This window comes from Culex pipiens, chromosome 2 (genome assembly GCF_016801865.2).
Source record: "Culex pipiens pallens isolate TS chromosome 2, TS_CPP_V2, whole genome shotgun sequence".
Taxonomy (NCBI): Eukaryota; Metazoa; Arthropoda; class Insecta; order Diptera; family Culicidae; genus Culex; species Culex pipiens.
The window spans coordinates 73,770,042-73,789,865 of NC_068938.1; the positions used below are offsets into that span (position 1 = coordinate 73,770,042).

Sequence of the window (19,824 nt, forward strand, 5' to 3'; positions counted from 1 at the left end):
TATCATGAAGTTTTAAAAAATAAAATAAATAGGCTCTTTTTCCCACGGATTCCGAAAAAGGGACCATCCACAAATCACGTGGACATTTTTTTGGAAATCTCATATATTTCTAAGAGATTTGAACAGGTGTCCTAATTATGACAATAAATCGACAAATAGGTAAACAAAATATTTAAATTTAAAAATCATAAAATTTAATATTACAGAAAATTCACTAAATTTACTAAAAACATGATTTTCGATCACTCCTGAAAGTTTCACGAAGATATTTCATGACTGAACTGAGTAAGAGACGATTTAAGTACACTATTCAGCCATGCGCAAAGTGAGATGTCAAACTTGTGAACGTTTTTCTCTACACGAAGAGTTGATAAACAATTTAGGTTTTTTTACATGGAAATCATAAAAATAATATAACCTATTTTTAAATTAAGGTTTTGAAAATCGGCCTTCGTCATGCACACAGGACCGGTATAACGAGTCCTCTCCAACATTTTGAGCCGATTTGGTCGAAGCAGTGTTGAGATATCGTGGCACCCGTTTTTTGAAACTACTAACTTAACATAGCTGGGTGATTCTCCGCCAACTCACACAGCAGTTACCCCGACCCCTCTTCGATTTGCGTGAAACTTTGTCCTAATGGGTAACTTTTGTCCCTGATCACGAATCCGAGGTCCGTTTTTTGATATCTCGTGACGGAGGGGCGGTACGACCCCTTCCATTTTTGAACATGCGAAAAAAGAGGTGTTTTTCAACAATTTGCAGCCTGAAATGGTGATGAGATAGAAATTAGAAATAGAAAAAAAGAGAAACGCAAAAAGTAACTTTTTCAAAACTTTTTTTCGTAAAATCGCGATAACTCGTGATGTTCATAAGAAAACCCCTTTAAAAACTTCATCATCCCGGTACGAGAATCGAACTCACGACCTCTGGATTGGAAACCCAGCGGCGTGCTCGAAACCCATCCCCTACCGGTCAGTATTCCCAGTGAGTAGAATTACTCTTTGAAGGGATCTGACTTTGCCGAGCCAGACAGGAATCGAACCCATCACCTTCCGCTTACAAGGCGAAACCCGTAACCTCACGGCCACGGAAGCTCGGCAAAAAAAAACCCTTATGTCTATATATCAAAATTTTTGTAATTGTCTGCAACTACTTTGTAGAACATTGTTACACTCTAAAAAATAACCCTGCAAAGTTAGAAAAAAACACGAAATTTTAGAATGAAAAATTTTGTTCTAAATGAAAAAATGACCCTTCTGGGACAATGTAGATTCGAAAAGTACATTAAATTTCCCATAAAATGACATGTTCCAAAATTTTTTACAGTTGAGTAACGGAAAATAAGAGAATTTTTAAAACTTTTTTAGTGTTTTTTTTTCGATGAAAAATACGTTTATTCGGAATTCTGAGTACGCCATCAAATCGGGCGTCTAATTTTACATAAAAGTCCCCTTGACACCAAATTTCTATCTCATCGCCGTTTCAGGCTGCAAATTGTTGAAAAACACCTCTTTTTTCGCATGTTCAAAAATGGAAGGGGTCGTACCGCCCCTCCGTCACGAGATATCAAAAAACGGACCTCGGTTTCGTGATCAGGGACAAAAGTTACCCCTTAGGACAAAGTTTCACGCAAATCGAAGAGGGGTCGGGGCAACTTTTCCCGATTTCGTGTGAGTTGGTAGAGAATTACCCAGCTATATATCGGCAATGGTACATCCAAACGTCTTCATATTTATTTTGTTAATACATTTAAATGCCCTGCAAAATGATTATGAAAAAATTTAAATGTGTGCTCACACCAACCTCGGACATTTTTGACGCTTTACATGCATGTAACCCCTTAAATAATGACATTTAACAAAAAAAGGTCACCACAGCTGTATATTTAAACTAAAACTGTATTCAATTGATTCACTTTCATATCTCACACTCACAGGGCCGATTGAAAAAAATTAGGGTATGAAATTCTGTATATTGAAAAAGGATTTTATAAAAAACGATTTTTTGTATCACTGTTAAAACTAAAAGGTGAATTAAAAAAATAGTGTTTTTGAGAAAATATCGAAAATCTGACCAAAAGAACATTTTTTAAAAGCAAAATCGAATTAGCAATGGAAAAGTAGTTCCCATTTTTTTCATAATATTTGCTTTTTTCATGTCAAAAATACTTATGGTCCATTTATGACCCACAAATCTTTTTTTTAAGCTATCTAATAATTTTCGAATGGTCCTCAGGATCATTTCCCCATTGTTAGCTTAATATTGAGTAATTCCAGCTCAAATCAAGAATTTTTCTGATACTTGTATACCCAACCCGCTCCGATCTCAATTAAATTTTTAGACATGTTATCCTAGGCCTATATAAGTCATTTTTGTGAATATGAAGCCAATTGTTCGCAAAAATTACATTTGAAAAGGGTGTAAGTTATTTAAATACCTATCTTTTTATTTTGTAATTTAAACATTACAGTATTTCAAAGCCGTTGTATCGTATCAAAAAGTGGTCAACGCCAAACTTATAGAAAATTGGGCGGGCTTTCCGAAAAAAATACACTGAAAGAAAAATACACGCCAGTTCTATAAGATTTTTAAATTTTTTAGTTTAAAAGTTTGATTTTAAGGTGATGTTGCGATTTTTTCGCTCAAATTTTTTGAGGAAATAGTCTAAATAATACAAAAAGACTCAAGAAAAATGTCTCTCCTAAAAAAAATACAAAAATCATTTACTTAAACTGTTTTTTTAAGTGGTGTGAACGTCAAAATTTGTAGAAACCGAAAGTAGGAATCGATTCTTCAGTCAATTTTACATAAAAGTCTCCATATTTCCCATTGTCCTATATCCAATCCTCGTGAAGATACAGCAGTTTTAAATATCAAATTGTTGAAAAAATAGGGTTTTTGGTGGTTTTTGGCAATTTCTATATGACAGACTTGATTTTGCAGTTTCGAAAATATTTTTACCGGAAAGCTTGTCCAATTTCCCATAAGTTTGTCTCTGACAGCTTTTGAAGTTGACTCGTTTTAATATTTACGTAAGCTAATTTACTTTTCAGGTTTCCACCACACTAAAAAAGATATACTATTTTCAGTTATGAACAATGCTTATATCTGTAAGCCCATACATCCAATTGAAATGCTGTCAAAGCCATACTTATCGGAATTCTGTCATTGTCTGTCAGAAAAAATGTGTAATTTTACCTCTAAAAAGGTGTAAATTTGTCACTTTTCTGGGGTAAAGTCACTTTTTCAGTCTAAATTGAGGTAAAATTACATCATAAAAGAGGTTAGCTTCAAAATTAACACATTTTTTACTGTGCAAGCTTCCACAACAACCAGGACCCAAGTGCCATTAACTCCAGGAGCCAGCATTTCAGTGTTTCCAGTCCGCCTGATTGGCCCACTAGTAGAGCGCGTCTGAAAATCTCCAAGCGGAGTCAACAGCGCCTTGTAAAGGCATCTGCTAAGTCCTCTTTTCCAAGCCCCAGGGCAGACTCACACAGAATCTCTCCCGACGACGTCAAAATTTATGCAGGTATTTAAACCGAAAGAATTTCAACATATATTCGCCACTTTTCCACGACCCTGCCGAAGGACATGGACTTTTTTACTCCAGGATTGCACAGTGGGTCATTTCAAAAAAACTTATTCATTTTGATTTTGAAGTTCATATAAAAACTTTTATTTCAAATTAAGCAACAATATGAATCGAATCCGTTACTCAACTGTTTTGTCTGCCTGTGTGGATCAATCGGACCGCGCACTGGACTCACAATCCAGAGGTTGCCGGTTCGAATCCCGGGGCGGACGCAAAAAATTCTAAGTGTAAATATAGGTATTCGGTGCCCTCTCCCCGTGCCCATACCTTCACACTTAGGAGACCCGGGAGGCGGAGTCTTGTCGCAAAAAGAACGATACACGCCTGTGGATCCGTTGACGAAACCGCAAGGTTTAAGAGGGCCACATTATAAGGTGTTACGTCGATTCCGTTCCGTTATGAATCGAAATTGAAAAATAAAAACAACAAAATTGCAGCTTCTAACCCACCGTGCACCAACCGGCGGCGCCGCGGCCACACGTCGCCACGCGGATTGGCAGATATTACTACATTGTTATCATTTCGTCGGAAAATCGGAAAACCACGGCCCGGCGAGCAACAATTTTCCGGACCGGGTGTCATTTGGCAGTTATTGGCTAGTGCCACGGCACACACACACACACACCAAACGGTACCAAGTTGGCGTGTCATGGACGACCCCTCCCTCGATAAAGGGTGTGGAGCAGCCGAAAGAAAGAATGCTCAATATGGACCAGGGGGGAGTTGGCCTGGTGGGTGGTTTTCCTCGCCACGTGTGGGGGGTCAGTGCCATTAACGTATTTTAATGGAAATGAGGTAGATTAGTTCGGGACGGTAAGCCGGCATGAAATTCATGTTGATGTTTTTATTATGCGAAGAAGGGTGAAAGAAACGTTTAGCCGAACGACTAACCGAGCAATTTGAGGTGGTGTGGTGTGTGGTGGAAGGATGACCGCATGGAGAAGGGATCTTTATCTTTCTGGTTGTCTAAAAGTCCGAAAGTTGTTCGTGAGGAAAATAAAAATGACAGTAGAGTTTGGATCGCAATTTATTTTTCAATCAAAGTTTATTTTTAAACAAGTTTTGCTTGTAAATTGCACTCAATTCGTCTTGTCCTTCGAGAAAAATGGGATATTATAGATTTAAAAGATAACCGAGGAGGCAAAGCATTCATAAACCTTGTTAAACAGGATTTTTGTTAAATTTTGCTTTGTTTGACTCTGAGGATTCAAATAGTCCAAGTGACATTATTCAGCTTATTTCCCGTTGTACCTATTTGTAAATTTTCCGGGAATTCCCGAAATTTGAGTGAAAGTATACAATTTCTTAACTTTACGGCACCAGTATTTTAAAAATTCAATATACTTTTCATATTGAACTAATCAGCTCGTCTGAAAATTTCAAGTAAAGGTTTTGCCTTCCTCACTGAGGTAAGGCTATAATCCTGCTCTAAAAATGAACTTCGTATAAAAACGTCGTAAACCCACCTTCATGTATACATATCGACTCAGAATCGAAAACTGAACAAATGTCTGTGTGTATGTGTGTGTGTATGTGTGTGTGTATGTGTGTGTGTATGTATGTATGTGACCAACAAACTAGCTCATGTTTCTCGGCACTGGCTGAACCGATTTGACCCGAACTTGTTGCATTCGACTTGGTTTAGGGTCCCATAGATCGAGTTTTATACAGATTGAAGTTTCGATAAGTAGTTCAAAAGTTATGTATAAAAATGTGTTTTCACATATATTTGGATCTCACTTAACTGTATGTAAACTATGTCCGGGTCCATCATCCGACCCATCGTTGGTTAGATTATCAAAAGACCTTTCCAACGAGTCCAAAACATTGAAGATCTGGCAACCCTGTCTCGAGATATGGCCCCTTAAGTGATATTGATGTACTTTTTTGAAGCCGGATCTCACTTAAATGTATGTAAACTATGTCCGGGTCCACTATCCGACCTATTGTTGGTTAGGTTATCAAAAGACCTTTCCAACGAGTGCAAAACATTGAAGATCTGGCAACCCTGTCTCGAGATATGGCCACTTAAGTGATATTGATGTACTTTTTTGAAGCCGGATCTCACTTAAATGTATGTAAACTATGTCCGGGTCCATCATCCGACTTATTGTTGGTTAACTTATCAAAAGAACTTTCCAATGAGTCCAAAACATTGAAGATCTGGCAACCCTGTCTCGAGATATGGCCACTTAAGTAATATTGATGTACTTTTTTGAAGCCGGATCTCACTTAAATGTATGTAAACTATGTCCGGATCCATCATCCGACCTATTGTTGGTTAACTTATCAAAAGAACTTTCCAATGAGTCTAAAACATTGAAGATCTGGCAACCCTGTCTCGAGATATGGCCCCTTAAGTGATATTGATATACTTTTTTGAAGCCGGATCTCACTTTAATGTATGTAAACTATGTCCGGGTCCATCATCCAACCCATAGTTGATAAGGTTATCAAAAGACCTTTCCAACGAGTCTAAAACATTGAAGATCTGGCAACCCTGTCTCGAGATATGGCCCCTTAAGTGATATTGATGTACTTTTTTGAAGCCGGATCTCACTTAAATGTATGTAAACTATGTCCGGATCCACTATCCGACCTATTGTTGGTTAGGTTATCAAAAGACCTTTCCAACGAGTGCAAAACATTGAAGATCTGGCAACCCTGTCTCGAGATATGGCCCCTTAAGTGATATTGATGTACTTTTTTGAAGCCGGATCTCACTTAAATGTATGTAAACTATGTCCGGGTCCATCATCCGACCCATTGTTGGTTAGGTTACCAAAAGACCTTTCGAAGATCTGGCAACCCTGTCTCGAGACATGGCCACTTAAGTGATAGCGATGTACTTTTTGGAAGCCGGATATAAAAAATAGATGAAACTTGTGTACAGCCATTGTTGTGAGGAAGGCTCCAACCACATAGGTGGATTAAGTTAGTTTTTTAATATATTAATGATTTCTGAAGTATTCAAAACTGGAAAAAGATCTTGCTAATTTGTTGGGCATCGAAATTTACGATATTATGGATTGAAAATAATTTATTAGAATTTTGGTTAATTATTGAAAATCAAATTATTGAAAAGCAAATTTGTGTATATCATTTAAATAATAAGTTATAACCAACTCCCGCCGAGATCAAAATTGAAGATTTGAAGAAATGTTTATTTTTACTGAGTTTTTTTAACTATAAAAACAGTACCATAAATTAAAACCAAATAAAAATTTAAAAAACTACTTCTTGGTATATAAAAGGCGCCCAAAATATGCAGTTATATACCAAAAACTCCATCAACGTATTTGAAAATTTATTAAAGAGCAATTCTCTACGAAATCGGTCTTTTTTTTAGAATTTTATTTTTTGTAACTGTAACTTTTGTGGTGCTTTCCGTATGCACAAGAAAGCCATTTTGCATAACTAGTTGGTCCATAGAATTTTCCTAACAAATTTGGCAGCTGTCCAAGTGTCCATACAAAAATAATGTATGAAAATTCAAAAATCTGTATCTTTTGAAGGAATTTTTTGATCGATTTGGAGTGATTTTTTTAATCAATACAGATTTTTTCAAAAAGCGAAATATTGGTCTCAAAAATTTTCGATGCAAAATCAAATTTGCAATCAAAAAGTACTTCAGTGAAATTTTGACAAAGTGCACCGTTTTCAGGCTAAAGCCACTTTAATGTAACTTTTTTGAAAAATAGTCGCAGTTTTTCATTTTTTCAAATCAGTGCATGTTTGCCCACTTTTGAAAAAAATATTTTGAATAGCTGAGAAAAATCTCCACATTATTTTTTTTTTTAATTTGTTGGTACGACCCTAAGTTGCTGAGATATTGCAGGCAAAGGTTTAAAAACAGGAAAATTGATGTTTTTTAAGTCTCACCCCAAACAAACATCAATTTTCATGTTTTTAAACCTTTTCATGGCAATTTCTCAGCAACTAAAGGTCGTATCAATAAAGTTCAAAAAAGCAAAATATAGGGAATTTTCTCAGCTATTCAAAATCATTTTTTTTTAAGTGGGCAAACATGGGCACTAATCTTTAAAAATAAATAACTACGACTATATAAAAAATACATAAAAATCGTTATAACTTGAGAACCGTGCACTCAATCAAAATTTCACCAAGTACTTTTTGATTGCAAAATCGATTTACATCGAAAAATAAGGTTGAAAATTTTTTGCGACCAATATTTCAATTTTCTGAAAAATACAATTTTGAATCAAAAATTCATAACTCGGTCAAATATTTTTCACCCGTTCTAGAAAATTCTGAAAAGTTGGCATTTGATGTCACATATTAGAAAATAAAAAAAATTAAAAATACAAAAATGTAAACTGCAAAAATTCAATTCAATTTGTGTTTTGCCTTCCTAACTGAGGTAAGGCTATAATCCTGCTCGAAAATTGAACTTTTGAAAAACAGCTCGTAGACCTATATTCATGTATACCTATCGACTCAGAATCGAAAACTGAACAAATGTCTGTGTGTATGTGTGTGTGTGTGTGTGTATGTGTGTGTGTGTGTGTGTGTGTATGTATGTATGTGATCAAAATTCTTGCCAAGTTTTCTCAGCACTGGCTGGACCGAATTTGATCAAACCGGTTGCATTCGATTTGGTTTAGGGTCCCATACATCGCTATTGAATTGTTTGAAGTTTCGATAAGTAGTTCAACAGTTATATAAAAAATGGGTTTTTTAAACATTTATCCGGATCTCACTTATATGCATGAAAACTATGTCCGTATCCATCATCCAACCCATTGTTGGTTAAGTAATCAAAAGACCTTTCCAACGAGATCAAAAAATTGAAGATCTGGCAACCCTGTCTCGAGATATGTCCACTTAAGTGATATTCATGCACTTTTTTGAAGCCGTATCCCACTTAAATGTATGTTAAGTATGTCCGGATCCACAATCCAACCCATCGTTGGTTAGGATATCAAAAAAACCTTTCCAACGAGTCCAAAACATTGAAGATCTGGCAACTTTGTCTCGAGATATGTCCACTTAAGTGATATTTGTACTTTTTTGATGCCGGATCTTACTTAAATGTATGTAAACGATGTGCGGGTCCACCATCCGACCCATCGTTGGTTAGGTAATCGAAAAACCTTTCTAACGAGCTCACAACATTGTTGATCTGGCAACCTTGTCTCGAGTTATGATTACTTTTTTTTTTTTTTTTTTGAATTAAATATACTTTATTGAATCTTTCTTATAATAATTACATTTGGTTTACATAATAAGTGGTCAGCTGTGGCTCTTCAGCTTTAGTTTGCTTTTCGTGATTTAAACACTGTTCATATTCATAACTTTAAAAGTATATGATTTATCATTTTTGTAACACTAGGTACAATGAAGAAAAAAAAAAAATTTAAGAAACCATAACCTAACCTAAAATTAACTTAATCTTACCATAAACTAAACCAATCCTTGAATCAAGGGGTATTCAGATATAGCACATTTTTCCCTGAATTTCAAACATTTTTCTTGAATCTTCTGATCCAACATTTTTACTTCTACTAATTCATGAACCTCACTTGATCTAGTCCAGCCAGGAACATTCAAAACCATTTTGAGTACCTTGTTTTGGACACGCTGGAGCTTCAATTTATGAGTTCTAGCGCAACACTCCCAAACAGGTACTGCATACTCAATAACGGGGTAAATTATTTGTTTGTAAACTGCTAGCTTATTTTTCAAAGATAACTTTGATTTTCTGTTAATTAAAGAATACAAACACCTGATGAGAATGCTGCACTTGTTCAATATTATGATTACTTAAGTTATATGTGTGTACGTATTTTTCTGGATCTAAAAAAAAGCTGAAATATGTGTCCAAACCACTCATATTACCTATTGTTGGTAAAAAGTGAGGAAGGCATCAACCTCGTAGGTGGATTAAGTTAGTTTTTTATTAGAATTTAGCAATTCTGTTCCAGGATGTTACATTTGCAATTCAGAGATTATGAGAACCTTTCAACTGAGATCAATTCATAAGCCTTTGCAGGAAAAGTACATATTTCTTCGTTTTGATTTTGCTAGCTGAGTGCTCTTTAAGGGAAAATAAATTTTGAGAAACAACCCCAGATCTATGAAAATTGCGATTTCGTAGAGAATTGCTTTTACATTAAAAAAAAACTCAGATTAAATTTCCGGACATTATGAAAACCAAGATTTTTGCTTTTTTTTGGTAGTACCTTCAATTAATTGGAGCTTGATCAGAGAAGTTCATATTCGAGCGCTTTTCACTTTAGATGTAATGAACCCTATATTAACTCAAAATCTCAAAAATAACAATAAAACTGATGTTCAAATTCCTTTTATTGAACAAAAACTAAAGTAAAGCATCTAAAAAAACCTCAACATAACCTCACAATAAAAAAGAGCCGGGTGCTCGGCGGGGCGGTTGCAAAAACACTCCCAAGACTAGACCAAATTCATTATCAGAGCTCACTCTCTCTCTTCAAACTCATTATTCCACACTTGTCAGCGATGATGCTCGAGGAAGCATCTGCTCAGTATGTTGAACCAGAGACCAGGGTTTCAACCCCCATCCCTTCTATATTTTTTGCAGTCAGAGGCAGCCATCAGCAGTTTCAAGTGTGGTGGCGGTCGTAGGTCTCGTCGTCGACAACCCCTTACGTGTAGTAGTACTCTGCCCCTCCGAAGAAAATGGGGTGACATTGTGCACAAGAAGTAGTGTCCCAAATAAAAGAGTATACTCCCCCGAGGGGGATGGGGAGGGCTGCACCACAAATGTTCATCCTTGCTTCTTAGTGCTGAGGAGTGTCCTTTTTGACACACTCGTGGGATACACAGTACACCACTGTACGAACATATCTCTTCTAATAATTTTGTAAAATTTTACACTGAAAAGATTGACACATTATGCTTGATGATTCCTTAACAAATTAAAAAAAAAACTACTGTATTAAAGATGTGTAATTTTTAACGAAGCTCCCAAATAAAAAAAAATATTTTGTTAAACGGTGTAAAGATGAAGAGTATGTGGCATTAGTAGTTAGTGACAGCAAAAATGTCGCGCGAGCATGTCAAAGCTGGGGGAAGAAAGAGGGTTAGACCATTTTTTCCCTGAAGATGCACCTTCTCAGTTAGTGACGGTGATGATTGTTGTGCAACTGCCAAGATTTGTTGAGAGGCATTTTGCGCATCCATTGTGACGAGAAGGAGGACAAATTACACATGATGGTTTTTAAGGAACAATTGTGTGGTTTCGAGGTGCTTCAAAATTTTAGAGAAGGATGAACAAAAATTCTAAGATAAAGAGTAGAAAAAATTATGCAAAAGCGACTATCGTGGTCTTTAATAGAAGTTTATGCAACAAGTTGCAAAAAGAGGATTTTTTCAGCACGAGTCGTACATTTATCCGACGAGGTTCACCGAGTTGGATAAATACGAAGAGTGCTGAAAAAATCAAGTTTTGCAACGAGTTTCATACAACATTTTTGCAATTCCAAAAAACACACAATGAGTGAAATTTTTTGTCAAATTTTCTTGTATTTTGTCAATAAATCGTTTAAATCAAAAAAATGTTAAAAAGTGTTACTTTTGGAAACAAGTGCTGAAAAGTTCAACTTTTCAGCACCCATTTATTTTGAAAAGTGTTGCTATTCGATTCTGTTATTTTTGGTACAGAAAAGTAGGCTATTTCGTCGTTAAAGAATGACAGGAAAAGTATATAATTTCACGACGGAATTGCAAAAATTATTATTTTTCATTTTCCAAAAAAAGAACCTCAAACCTGATTTCAAAAATTAAAAAAAAAACGATCAGAAAATTTAAAGAATGCTTTGCTTAATGGCACTATACAATACCAATATATTTTTTTCATTTAATTTTTTTCGTTCTTTAAACATTACTGGTATGAAGTTTCGTGCATGTTTTGCATGCGATTTTACCACTGCACAGTGGTCCAGATCGCAAAATTAAGTGGAAAATTGATTTTCCGAAAAATGGTTAAGTTTTGGACCTTTGGTGTCTTCAGAAGAGTTGTTGCAAATGGAAAGGGGAATTTTTGGTTTGGTTTAAAATTAGGGTGGTTCACGATTAGGGTGATTTTGGAAATCTAACTTTACAGGCATATTTTTGGGATTTTTTTGTCGTGTAAAAAGTTGTTAGGCTTTAAAATTCCAGCAGCTTTGTCAAAGACGCCAAAATTTTATCTCGTAATCTACGCCTTCTATGACCAAATTTATAGAAAGCATCTGAGCAAACCTTCAAAAATCAGTTTTTTGAACGTGGCAATTCAGGGTTAAGTTTTAGAGAAAAGTGATTTGCAGAGAAATTTTAGAGCTCTAAAAAAACAAACATTTTTATTTGACACGTCAATTTGGACTTAAGGGTCAGATGTTACAGCCATTTTAAGATTAAAAAGATGTAAATTTAAAACATAAATATCTCAAAAAAGCGCAAGCCAAATTTTAAGCACCAGGTTGCATGTGCAATAGGAGATCTAAATCGATTAGTCGATACTTTGGCTTAATTATGAGGGCAGAATCAGATTCAGCGGGCAAAATTACATGGAAAAACATATATTTGGACCACTTTCAATTTTAATTAGGGTGGTCCCATATGATTTTCCCTTTAAAATTATACTTTTTTCAAATGAAGATATCTCGAGTTTACAGAAAAAATCTCTGAGATTTTTTCAGCGTTTGTAGTGCTAGATCTCCTCTTTCAAATGCAACCTAGTGATCAAAATTTGGCCCGCGAATTTTTGAGATATTTATGTTTTTAATTAACATCTTTTTAACCTTAAAATGGCTGTAACATCTGACCCTTAAGTCCAAATTGACGTGTCAACAAATAAAAATGTTTGTTTTTTAGAGCTCTAAAATTTCTCTGCAAATCACTTTTCTCTAAAACTTAACCCTGAATTGCCACGTTCAAAAAACTGTTTTTTGAAGGTTTGCTCAGGTGCTTTCTATAAATTTGGTCATAGAAGGCGTAGATTACGAGATAAAATTCTGGCGTCTTTCTGGAATTGGCAAGCCCAACAACTTTCTAGAAGACAAAAAAAATCCAAAAATATTCCTGTAAAGTTAGATTTTCAAAATCATCCTAATCGTAAACCACCCTAATTTTAAACCAAACCAAAAGTTGCCCTTTCCATTTGCAACAACTCTTCTGAAGACATCAAAGCTCCAAAACTCAACCATTTTTCGAAATATCCATTTTCCACTTAATTTTACGACATGGACCACTGTGCACTGTGTACTAAGTTTTTTTTATCAAAAGTTGAAAATTAAATAAAAAAACACACCTACACAAAAACACTATAAAATTGGTATCGATCATCACTATTGTGCTCGTTGTGGAAAATTCATCCAAGTCTGCAAAACTGCACTCTGCTGCTACTGCTGCATCAACCAAAAACTGCTGTCCTCCTGCTGGCACACAAAAAAACCACCCCCTCAGAGTCTAGTCTTGGCCCGTCCCACAGCCAACAGCGCATCATGTCCGACCGGTGAATAACTCACACAACGCGGGGCAGACCCCACAGTAGTGTTCTCTCCGCAAGGGGTCTTTACCAAAAACTCTCTAAACTCTGGCGCAAGACTGTTGTTGTGTTGGGGGAGTTGCAAAGTTTGTGCATCTGTGTGTGTGTGTTCTCTTTCGAATAAATATGAATACTCGCTGTGCACACAATTTTTGAGTGTGCGAGTTTGTCGAGATAATTTAAACAATTTAAACTTTTAAACAATTCAGGAGCATGTGCATGTGTACAAATTCACACACACACACACAATCTCAAAAACGACCATAGTTTGGGCCCTCCCTCCTTGAGAATCTTCTCGGACAAAACTTTTCAAACAAGAAATCTCTCAGGCGAGGTCTCGAGAGTGAAATCTTGAGGAAAGTTTTCCCTCGAAATCGGAGAACTTTGCTGTGTTGGTCGATTGTGTAAATTTGGTGGTGGTGCAGCAGCAGCAGCGGCCATAACTATCTGGAGCAGAAACAAGATGCATCGGTGAAATCTTTGTTTCGAGAAGTAATTTCCAAGTGTGCTGACAGGAGGTCGAAAAATTGGCCACGTTTTAATTGTTGTTGTCAAGAATTTTAGTTTTATGGGCAAATTGTTTGGTTTAGAAAATCTTTTGAGCCATATCAAAATCAATGACACGTTTTTTTTTTATTTATTAGGCGCATTTAAGAAGGCATTAGCAAACTAAAGGTCGATTAAGTCGCTTTTAATAGAATCATTACACCTAACCGGCAGTTGCATGAATATGATGCATGCATTTTTTGCGATACAGGGGTATGGCCTTTTTGACCGTTACCGACAATTATCTACATTAATGACTGTCGTTTGCTGGTATTGCGTAAAACAATATTAGCAGAACGAGGATTGAACCATTGGGACGTGGCGTCCCATCGTGCTGCCATCTGTTTTTTTTTAAGTGCAAGAGTTTTGAAAAAGCTACTTTTTGCGTTTCTCTTTGTTTCGTCGTCCGTGTCTGTCGCGGGTGACATGAACGGCCATGATCGATGACGACTAACTTTTTCAAAACTTTTTTTCGTAAAATCGCAATAACTCGTGATGTTTATAAGCAAACCCCTTATGTCTATATATCAAATTTTTTGTGATTGTCTGCTCTACATTTTTGTACAACATTGTCACACTCTAAAAAATAACCCTGCAAAGTTAGAAAAAAACACGAAATTTTAAAATGAAAATTTTTGTACTAAATGAAAAAATGACCCTTCTGGGTCAATGTAGATTTGAAAAGAACATTAAATTTCCCATAAAATTACATGTTCCAAAAATGTTTACAGTCGAGTAACAGAAAATGGGAGAATTTTTAAAACTTTTTTAGTGTTTTTTTTTTTTTGATGAAAAATGCGTTTTTTCGGAATTCTGAGTACGCCATCAAATCGGGCGTCTAATTTTACATGAAAGTTTCTTTGACACCAAATTTCTATCTCATCACCGTTTCAGGCTGCAAATTATTGAAAAACACCTCTTTTTCGCATGTCCAAAAATGAAAGGGGTCGTACCGGCCCTCCGTCACGAGATATCAAAAAAACGGACCTCAGATTCGTGATCAGGGACAAAAGTTACCCCTTAGGACAAAGTTTCAAGCAAATCGAAGAGGGGTCGGGCAACTGCTGTGTGCATGTCTATTTGCAGCAAAAGGTTCACTTTGGTGTGAATTCTGTGTCCAACCACAAGAAAAATAACTAAACCTGAGACCGTTGTAGGTGATGATGACTTATCGGATGATTTCACAGTGATGGTAAGGCGTCATCCATAAAGTATGTCACGCTAAAATCGGCAAAAATTAACCCCCCCTCTCCCCTCTGTCACACTTTGTCACGGAAGGTTGAACCCCCCTCAAAAAGTACGTCACATTTTGCCAGACGCCCCCCCTTGTTTTCGATGGGATTTGTTATAGTTTTTTATATCTTTAGTAAGCAAACAATTTTAGAAAAAAGGATTCAATTTAATTGTGTATATTTCGAATTAATATTATGCAATCATAAAAAACATAGCGTGACGTCACAGTCTCGTAACCCCCCCCCCCTCACCCCTTCGTCACATCTTGTCACACCTACAGTAACCCCCCCTACCCCCCTAAGAGCATACGTACTTTATGGATGACGCCTAAGTGAATACAACACTTAATTTTATATAACATAATAAAATTATAAGCTTGAAACTTGGTGAAAATTTTGCTCGATTTCTATTTTTAAGGAATTCACGAGAAATTAAATATCTTTTTTAAATATGTTTAACAAAATTTGTAAAATCCTTTCATTATTATAATTTTTTTAAACATTAATTAAACTTTACATGTTTTATAATAACAGTTAAAAAAAGTTTTGTTTTTATGCTTTTTAACAGTAATTTGCAAAAAAAAACAAATTAGTACAAAATGTTTAAATTTTAGGCCAACACCCACACCCAAAACTGGCAGCGCTAGTCCGAGAGAATGATGGTCTCGAGTCGAGAGAATAGTGGTACCATTCACGGACGCAGAGAACACAGCTCGAGATGGGCGATAGAACTATTCTCTCGAGGTTCATTTGCAAAAAAAAGTTCATCCGTCAAACAAAAAACCAAAAGTGTCGACAACGGGAATCGAATCAGAGACCTTTGATAAACCAATCCAATGACTTAGCTGCCTCGGCCACCACAGCTTGGTGACCAAGGAGAAGTCAGAAGTCGATGTATGACACTTGTTGGAGATTTATTGATTCAACTAACGAATGAACTCATTTGTTATGATGGTGTGAGTTGGTACCATTATTCTATCGATTTTGGCACTGAGCCCTCAATAAATTTTGAGAAAACGATTATCTCGACTCTGAATTTTGGGTGCAGCATTAATTTGTGAGGCATTATTATAAAATTTACTGCATATTCAAAAAAATATTGCTAACAACAGCTAATTACTGAATACATGTACGAATATTTTTCTGTATTCAAGTTAGTAAGTAAAGTAAATCTTTCCCAGTTCCTGAGGGGAACACCCTTGAAGAGTATCGGGGCCGGCATTTACAAAGCGGATTCAGTGGCAGTTTTATTCTCAACTTAATGTTAACATGTTAAGGTTAATGTTAACATTCCATAGGTCGCCTCCCTAAGGTGTCGTGATAAGGGCTAGTTTGTGACGATACACAATCGAATCCAGCAGGGAAAAGATCGCCAGTTGTGTTGGTCCGAGCCGGGATTTGAACCCCGATCTACCGCTTACGAGGCGGAAGCGTTACCACTGGGCTACGTGGCTCGGTCAAGTAAGACATTAGTTAATAATATAGCTGGAAATTCGGCCCTGCCTGTATCGTTAAATAATCAAAGAAAATATATATAGAAACTAACATAAATTATGTTTAATTAAGGAATGTTTTGTTAAAAACCACTAATAATTTGCTGCATGCAAAAATATTTCGGTTGATACAACGAAAAAAAATGTTAAAAAATAGTTGAAAAATATGGTTCAGCCTGTTTTTTACGGAATATTCCACAATATTTCAGCTGAAAACAAAAAAAAATAGTTAATTTCTGAAAAAAATATTCTAGCAGTCGACTGCTAGAATTTTTTTCGGCCATTTAACCAACAAAAATGACAATTTCAACTATTTTTCTAGTTAATTTTAGTTACTGGTGGTCAGCAATTTCGGGTTAACAAAATCAACAATCGATTGTAGAAAAAATGCTGTGTAAAAAATTAACCCATACTTAATAGTTAAATTAACCAAGATTTTCATAGATTTGCCCCGGCCGGTCTCTCCGTGCATCGATTTTGGCGCCCCCCAAGAGCTGGCGCCCTTGGCGGTCGCCAACCCCTAGGTACGGCGCTGGTCATTTTATTTAAACTAGAGATATCTTTATTGTCTGATGACAACATGTCAATGAAAGAGCTTTAATATTAACATTCCAACGCCCAAGGCTCCAAAAAAGTTGGAACGGTAACTTCAACTCGCTGGTTCTCGGGCCTGACTCAACCAATCAAGATGATTCTTCTTCCCAGTGTTTTGTTAGGATGTCTAGATGATTCTAGAACTTTGCAGAACTTAATTTGATCAAATCTGTAATTTTTGCGATCAAAAACATCGTTCCAACTTTTTTTCGCGTGTAAAAAAAAATCGCCGAAAATTCCGCGGAGGCAGTCTTGAAGTTTGGTGCTATTTTGCATATTTCCCAAGCCTGCGAAAATTTACTGTAACGCATTTTGCAGGCTTCGGGTTTTGACTGTTAAAAAAGGTGGAACGATGTTTTCGGTCGCAGAAATTACAGATTTGTTCAAATTAAGCTCTGCAAAGTTCTAGAATCATCTAGACATCCTAAAAAATCACTGGAAAGAAGAATCATCTTGATTGGTTAAGTTAGGCCCGAGAACCAGCGAGTTGAAGTTACCGTTCCACCTTTTTTGGAAGGCTTGGGCGTCCGTGTAAGTTGGACATGCGTTGGGCGTTCCAGTGTTAAAAAGATAACTTGTCAGAGGGACAATTCCTTAGTCTGGAAGAAGGTTAGACTAGAATTTTATTCTACTGCGATCAATGCAGAGTCTATTAAAAAGATCTCTTGTAGAACTCATGAAACTTTTAGCAACAAAAAATAAATAAATCAAACTCAATATTGAAGATTCAACTCTTTAGATGCCATTAACATCCAAATTTTGATTCCCGATCCTAGAAAATTAACAAAAAGAAAACAAAATGAAACCAGTCACAAAGATGTGTCCTCCGCCAAGTGCGTTATAAACCTCGTGTGATTACCATATAGATGCACCACCCTTAAAACCCCCCAAAAAATCACTTCCGCCCATAAGTACTCTCCCTCGCAGTATAAAGATATTGACAAATTCCTCCTCCCGCACCCGGTTTTCCCAACTTTACTGCAATCAAAGCCCATAAAAAAATCTTGAAACCTCTTCGATACTCACTCGTTGTGCGGGATGTCCTCGTCGGGGTCGGCCGCCGCCGCCTGGATCGCCACCAGCAGCACAACCGCCATTATTCCGGTCAGCAAACGACGCCTCGTCCGACGACGACCCGTCGACGGTGACGGATCCATCACTCTGGTGATGTTTTTCCCGACTTTTCACGCGCGCGACCACTTTTTTATGATTTATTTATCTTTTTTGTTCCCCCCCTTTCGACTTTTTATGGGTGTTATTCCACAAATGGATTTCCTTCACTTTTGTTGGTTCACTTGTTCTATTTGTTCCGTTTTTTTCTCTCTCTCTCTTTCAGAATCCTCGAAATTGTGAGGGAGGGGGTGGCACACACACTCACACACGTGTGCACAACTCTAGTAGTACTTCGTAGTAACTGGAAAAGCTTTCCCCTCGGAATAACCGCTTTTCCTCCTTTTTTCCCGCAAAGCGCCAATAAAATATTCAATTTAAATATAAATTACACCATCCTCCAAAAATAGCGGAAACGAAAGCAGTGGCGACATCTTTTTTTTTTTTTTCTTTTATTCCTCTCTTTTTCGCGAACACACTGACTGCTGCAGCCCCCAACTCTGGGGGGTGGTTTCGAGGGTGGAAGCTTTTTTGGCCCCACCAATACTAGTGCATCTGCCCCCGTGTGAGAGGGTGCACACTCACAAACACAGCCAGAGAAAGGAAAATTTTACACCAAAAGTGCACCAACACACACACACACGCTCACTCACGTTTAAGGGAGCGCGAATTTTACTACCCCTTTTTTTTGCTTGAGGGAAGAACGATTTCGCAAAATTGTGGCGAAATTTCCCAACCTTTTTGGGAGGATCCCACTTCGTGGAAGGATTTTCCCGGTTTTATTGCACCACTTTCGGGGTTGTCGCCACTTTTTTGCGGGTGTGTTTTGACTTGAACATCGTTTTTTCCACTATTTGTTAATCCTTGGAAAATGTTGGAAAACCTTCTTTTCGTCCAAAATCTTCACAGCATCCCTGGAACTATCCTCAAAAACGACCTTCTCCTCTAGTTTTCGCGACTTCCACCGCCAAGGTGACGAATTTTCACGCACTTCCGGCACGATCTTCCCGTAGTATAGTACTACTACGACCGACTACTACCGTGGAAACGGTCACGCACAGACGCACACCCACACCCACAGGTCACGCCACTTCAAGGCCAAAATTGCAGCTGCAGGATCGCTGCGACTCCATTGCTTCACCGCGCGCGCGATTTTTTCCCGAATTTTCCGTGACACTTTTCCCACGTCCTCTAGCGAATTCTAATCTACCACCTTTCGAACGTTAGCCACCCAGGAATTTTTCCTTCGATTTTCCACACACAGCCGCACGCACTGAAAATCCAGCCTGCAAGGGAAAACCCCACGGTGTGTCCCGACGGCGCGACGACGTCCGGAAAAATCGCCTATTATTTAACCTTCCTCCTCGGTGGACGAACGCAGAACGTATCGCAGAGCCGCGGCGGCGGTGTGGAGTTTTTCCCTCCCGTGCTCGCCGTGGGGCGGTCTATGGGAGTTTTTCTCCCCCAAGAGAGCGGAGTGAAAATTGAGAGAGGAAGGCTCTCTTTCGAAGTTGTGGGGGGCTTGGTGTTGGTGTGACTTTAGGGGGTTGAATTTGTGAGAGTGAAGAAAGCTGACCAAGGGTGGAGACGGGACTTACGTTAAAAATAAAGGTTTATTTCGAAATTTGAAAATATATATCAATCCAGTCCGGACTCGATTATCGAGTCATCAACAAAAAATATTTTTTTCTTTTTTTCAAATTTTCTTACTTTTAAAATCAAATT

General features: G+C 37.2%; 1 protein-coding gene across 4 annotated transcripts in view; it reads right to left on the reverse strand.

Moving 5' to 3' along the window:
• LOC120420135 (voltage-dependent calcium channel subunit alpha-2/delta-4) overlaps positions 1 to 19,487 on the reverse strand; it is a 152,260-nt gene extending 132,773 nt beyond the window's left edge. For 2 of the 4 annotated variants that reach the window (XM_039583090.2, XM_039583087.2), the window contains exon 1: positions 18,016 to 19,486. In XM_039583090.2, the coding sequence (XP_039439024.1) occupies positions 18,016 to 18,146 (131 nt within the window). In that variant the 5' untranslated portion in view covers positions 18,147 to 19,486. Of the gene's footprint in view, positions 1 to 18,015 lie in introns of all 4 variants that reach the window. The other 2 variants (XM_039583088.2, XM_039583089.2) reach the window with 2 other exon arrangements.
• Positions 19,488 to 19,824: the final 337 nt, after the last annotated feature.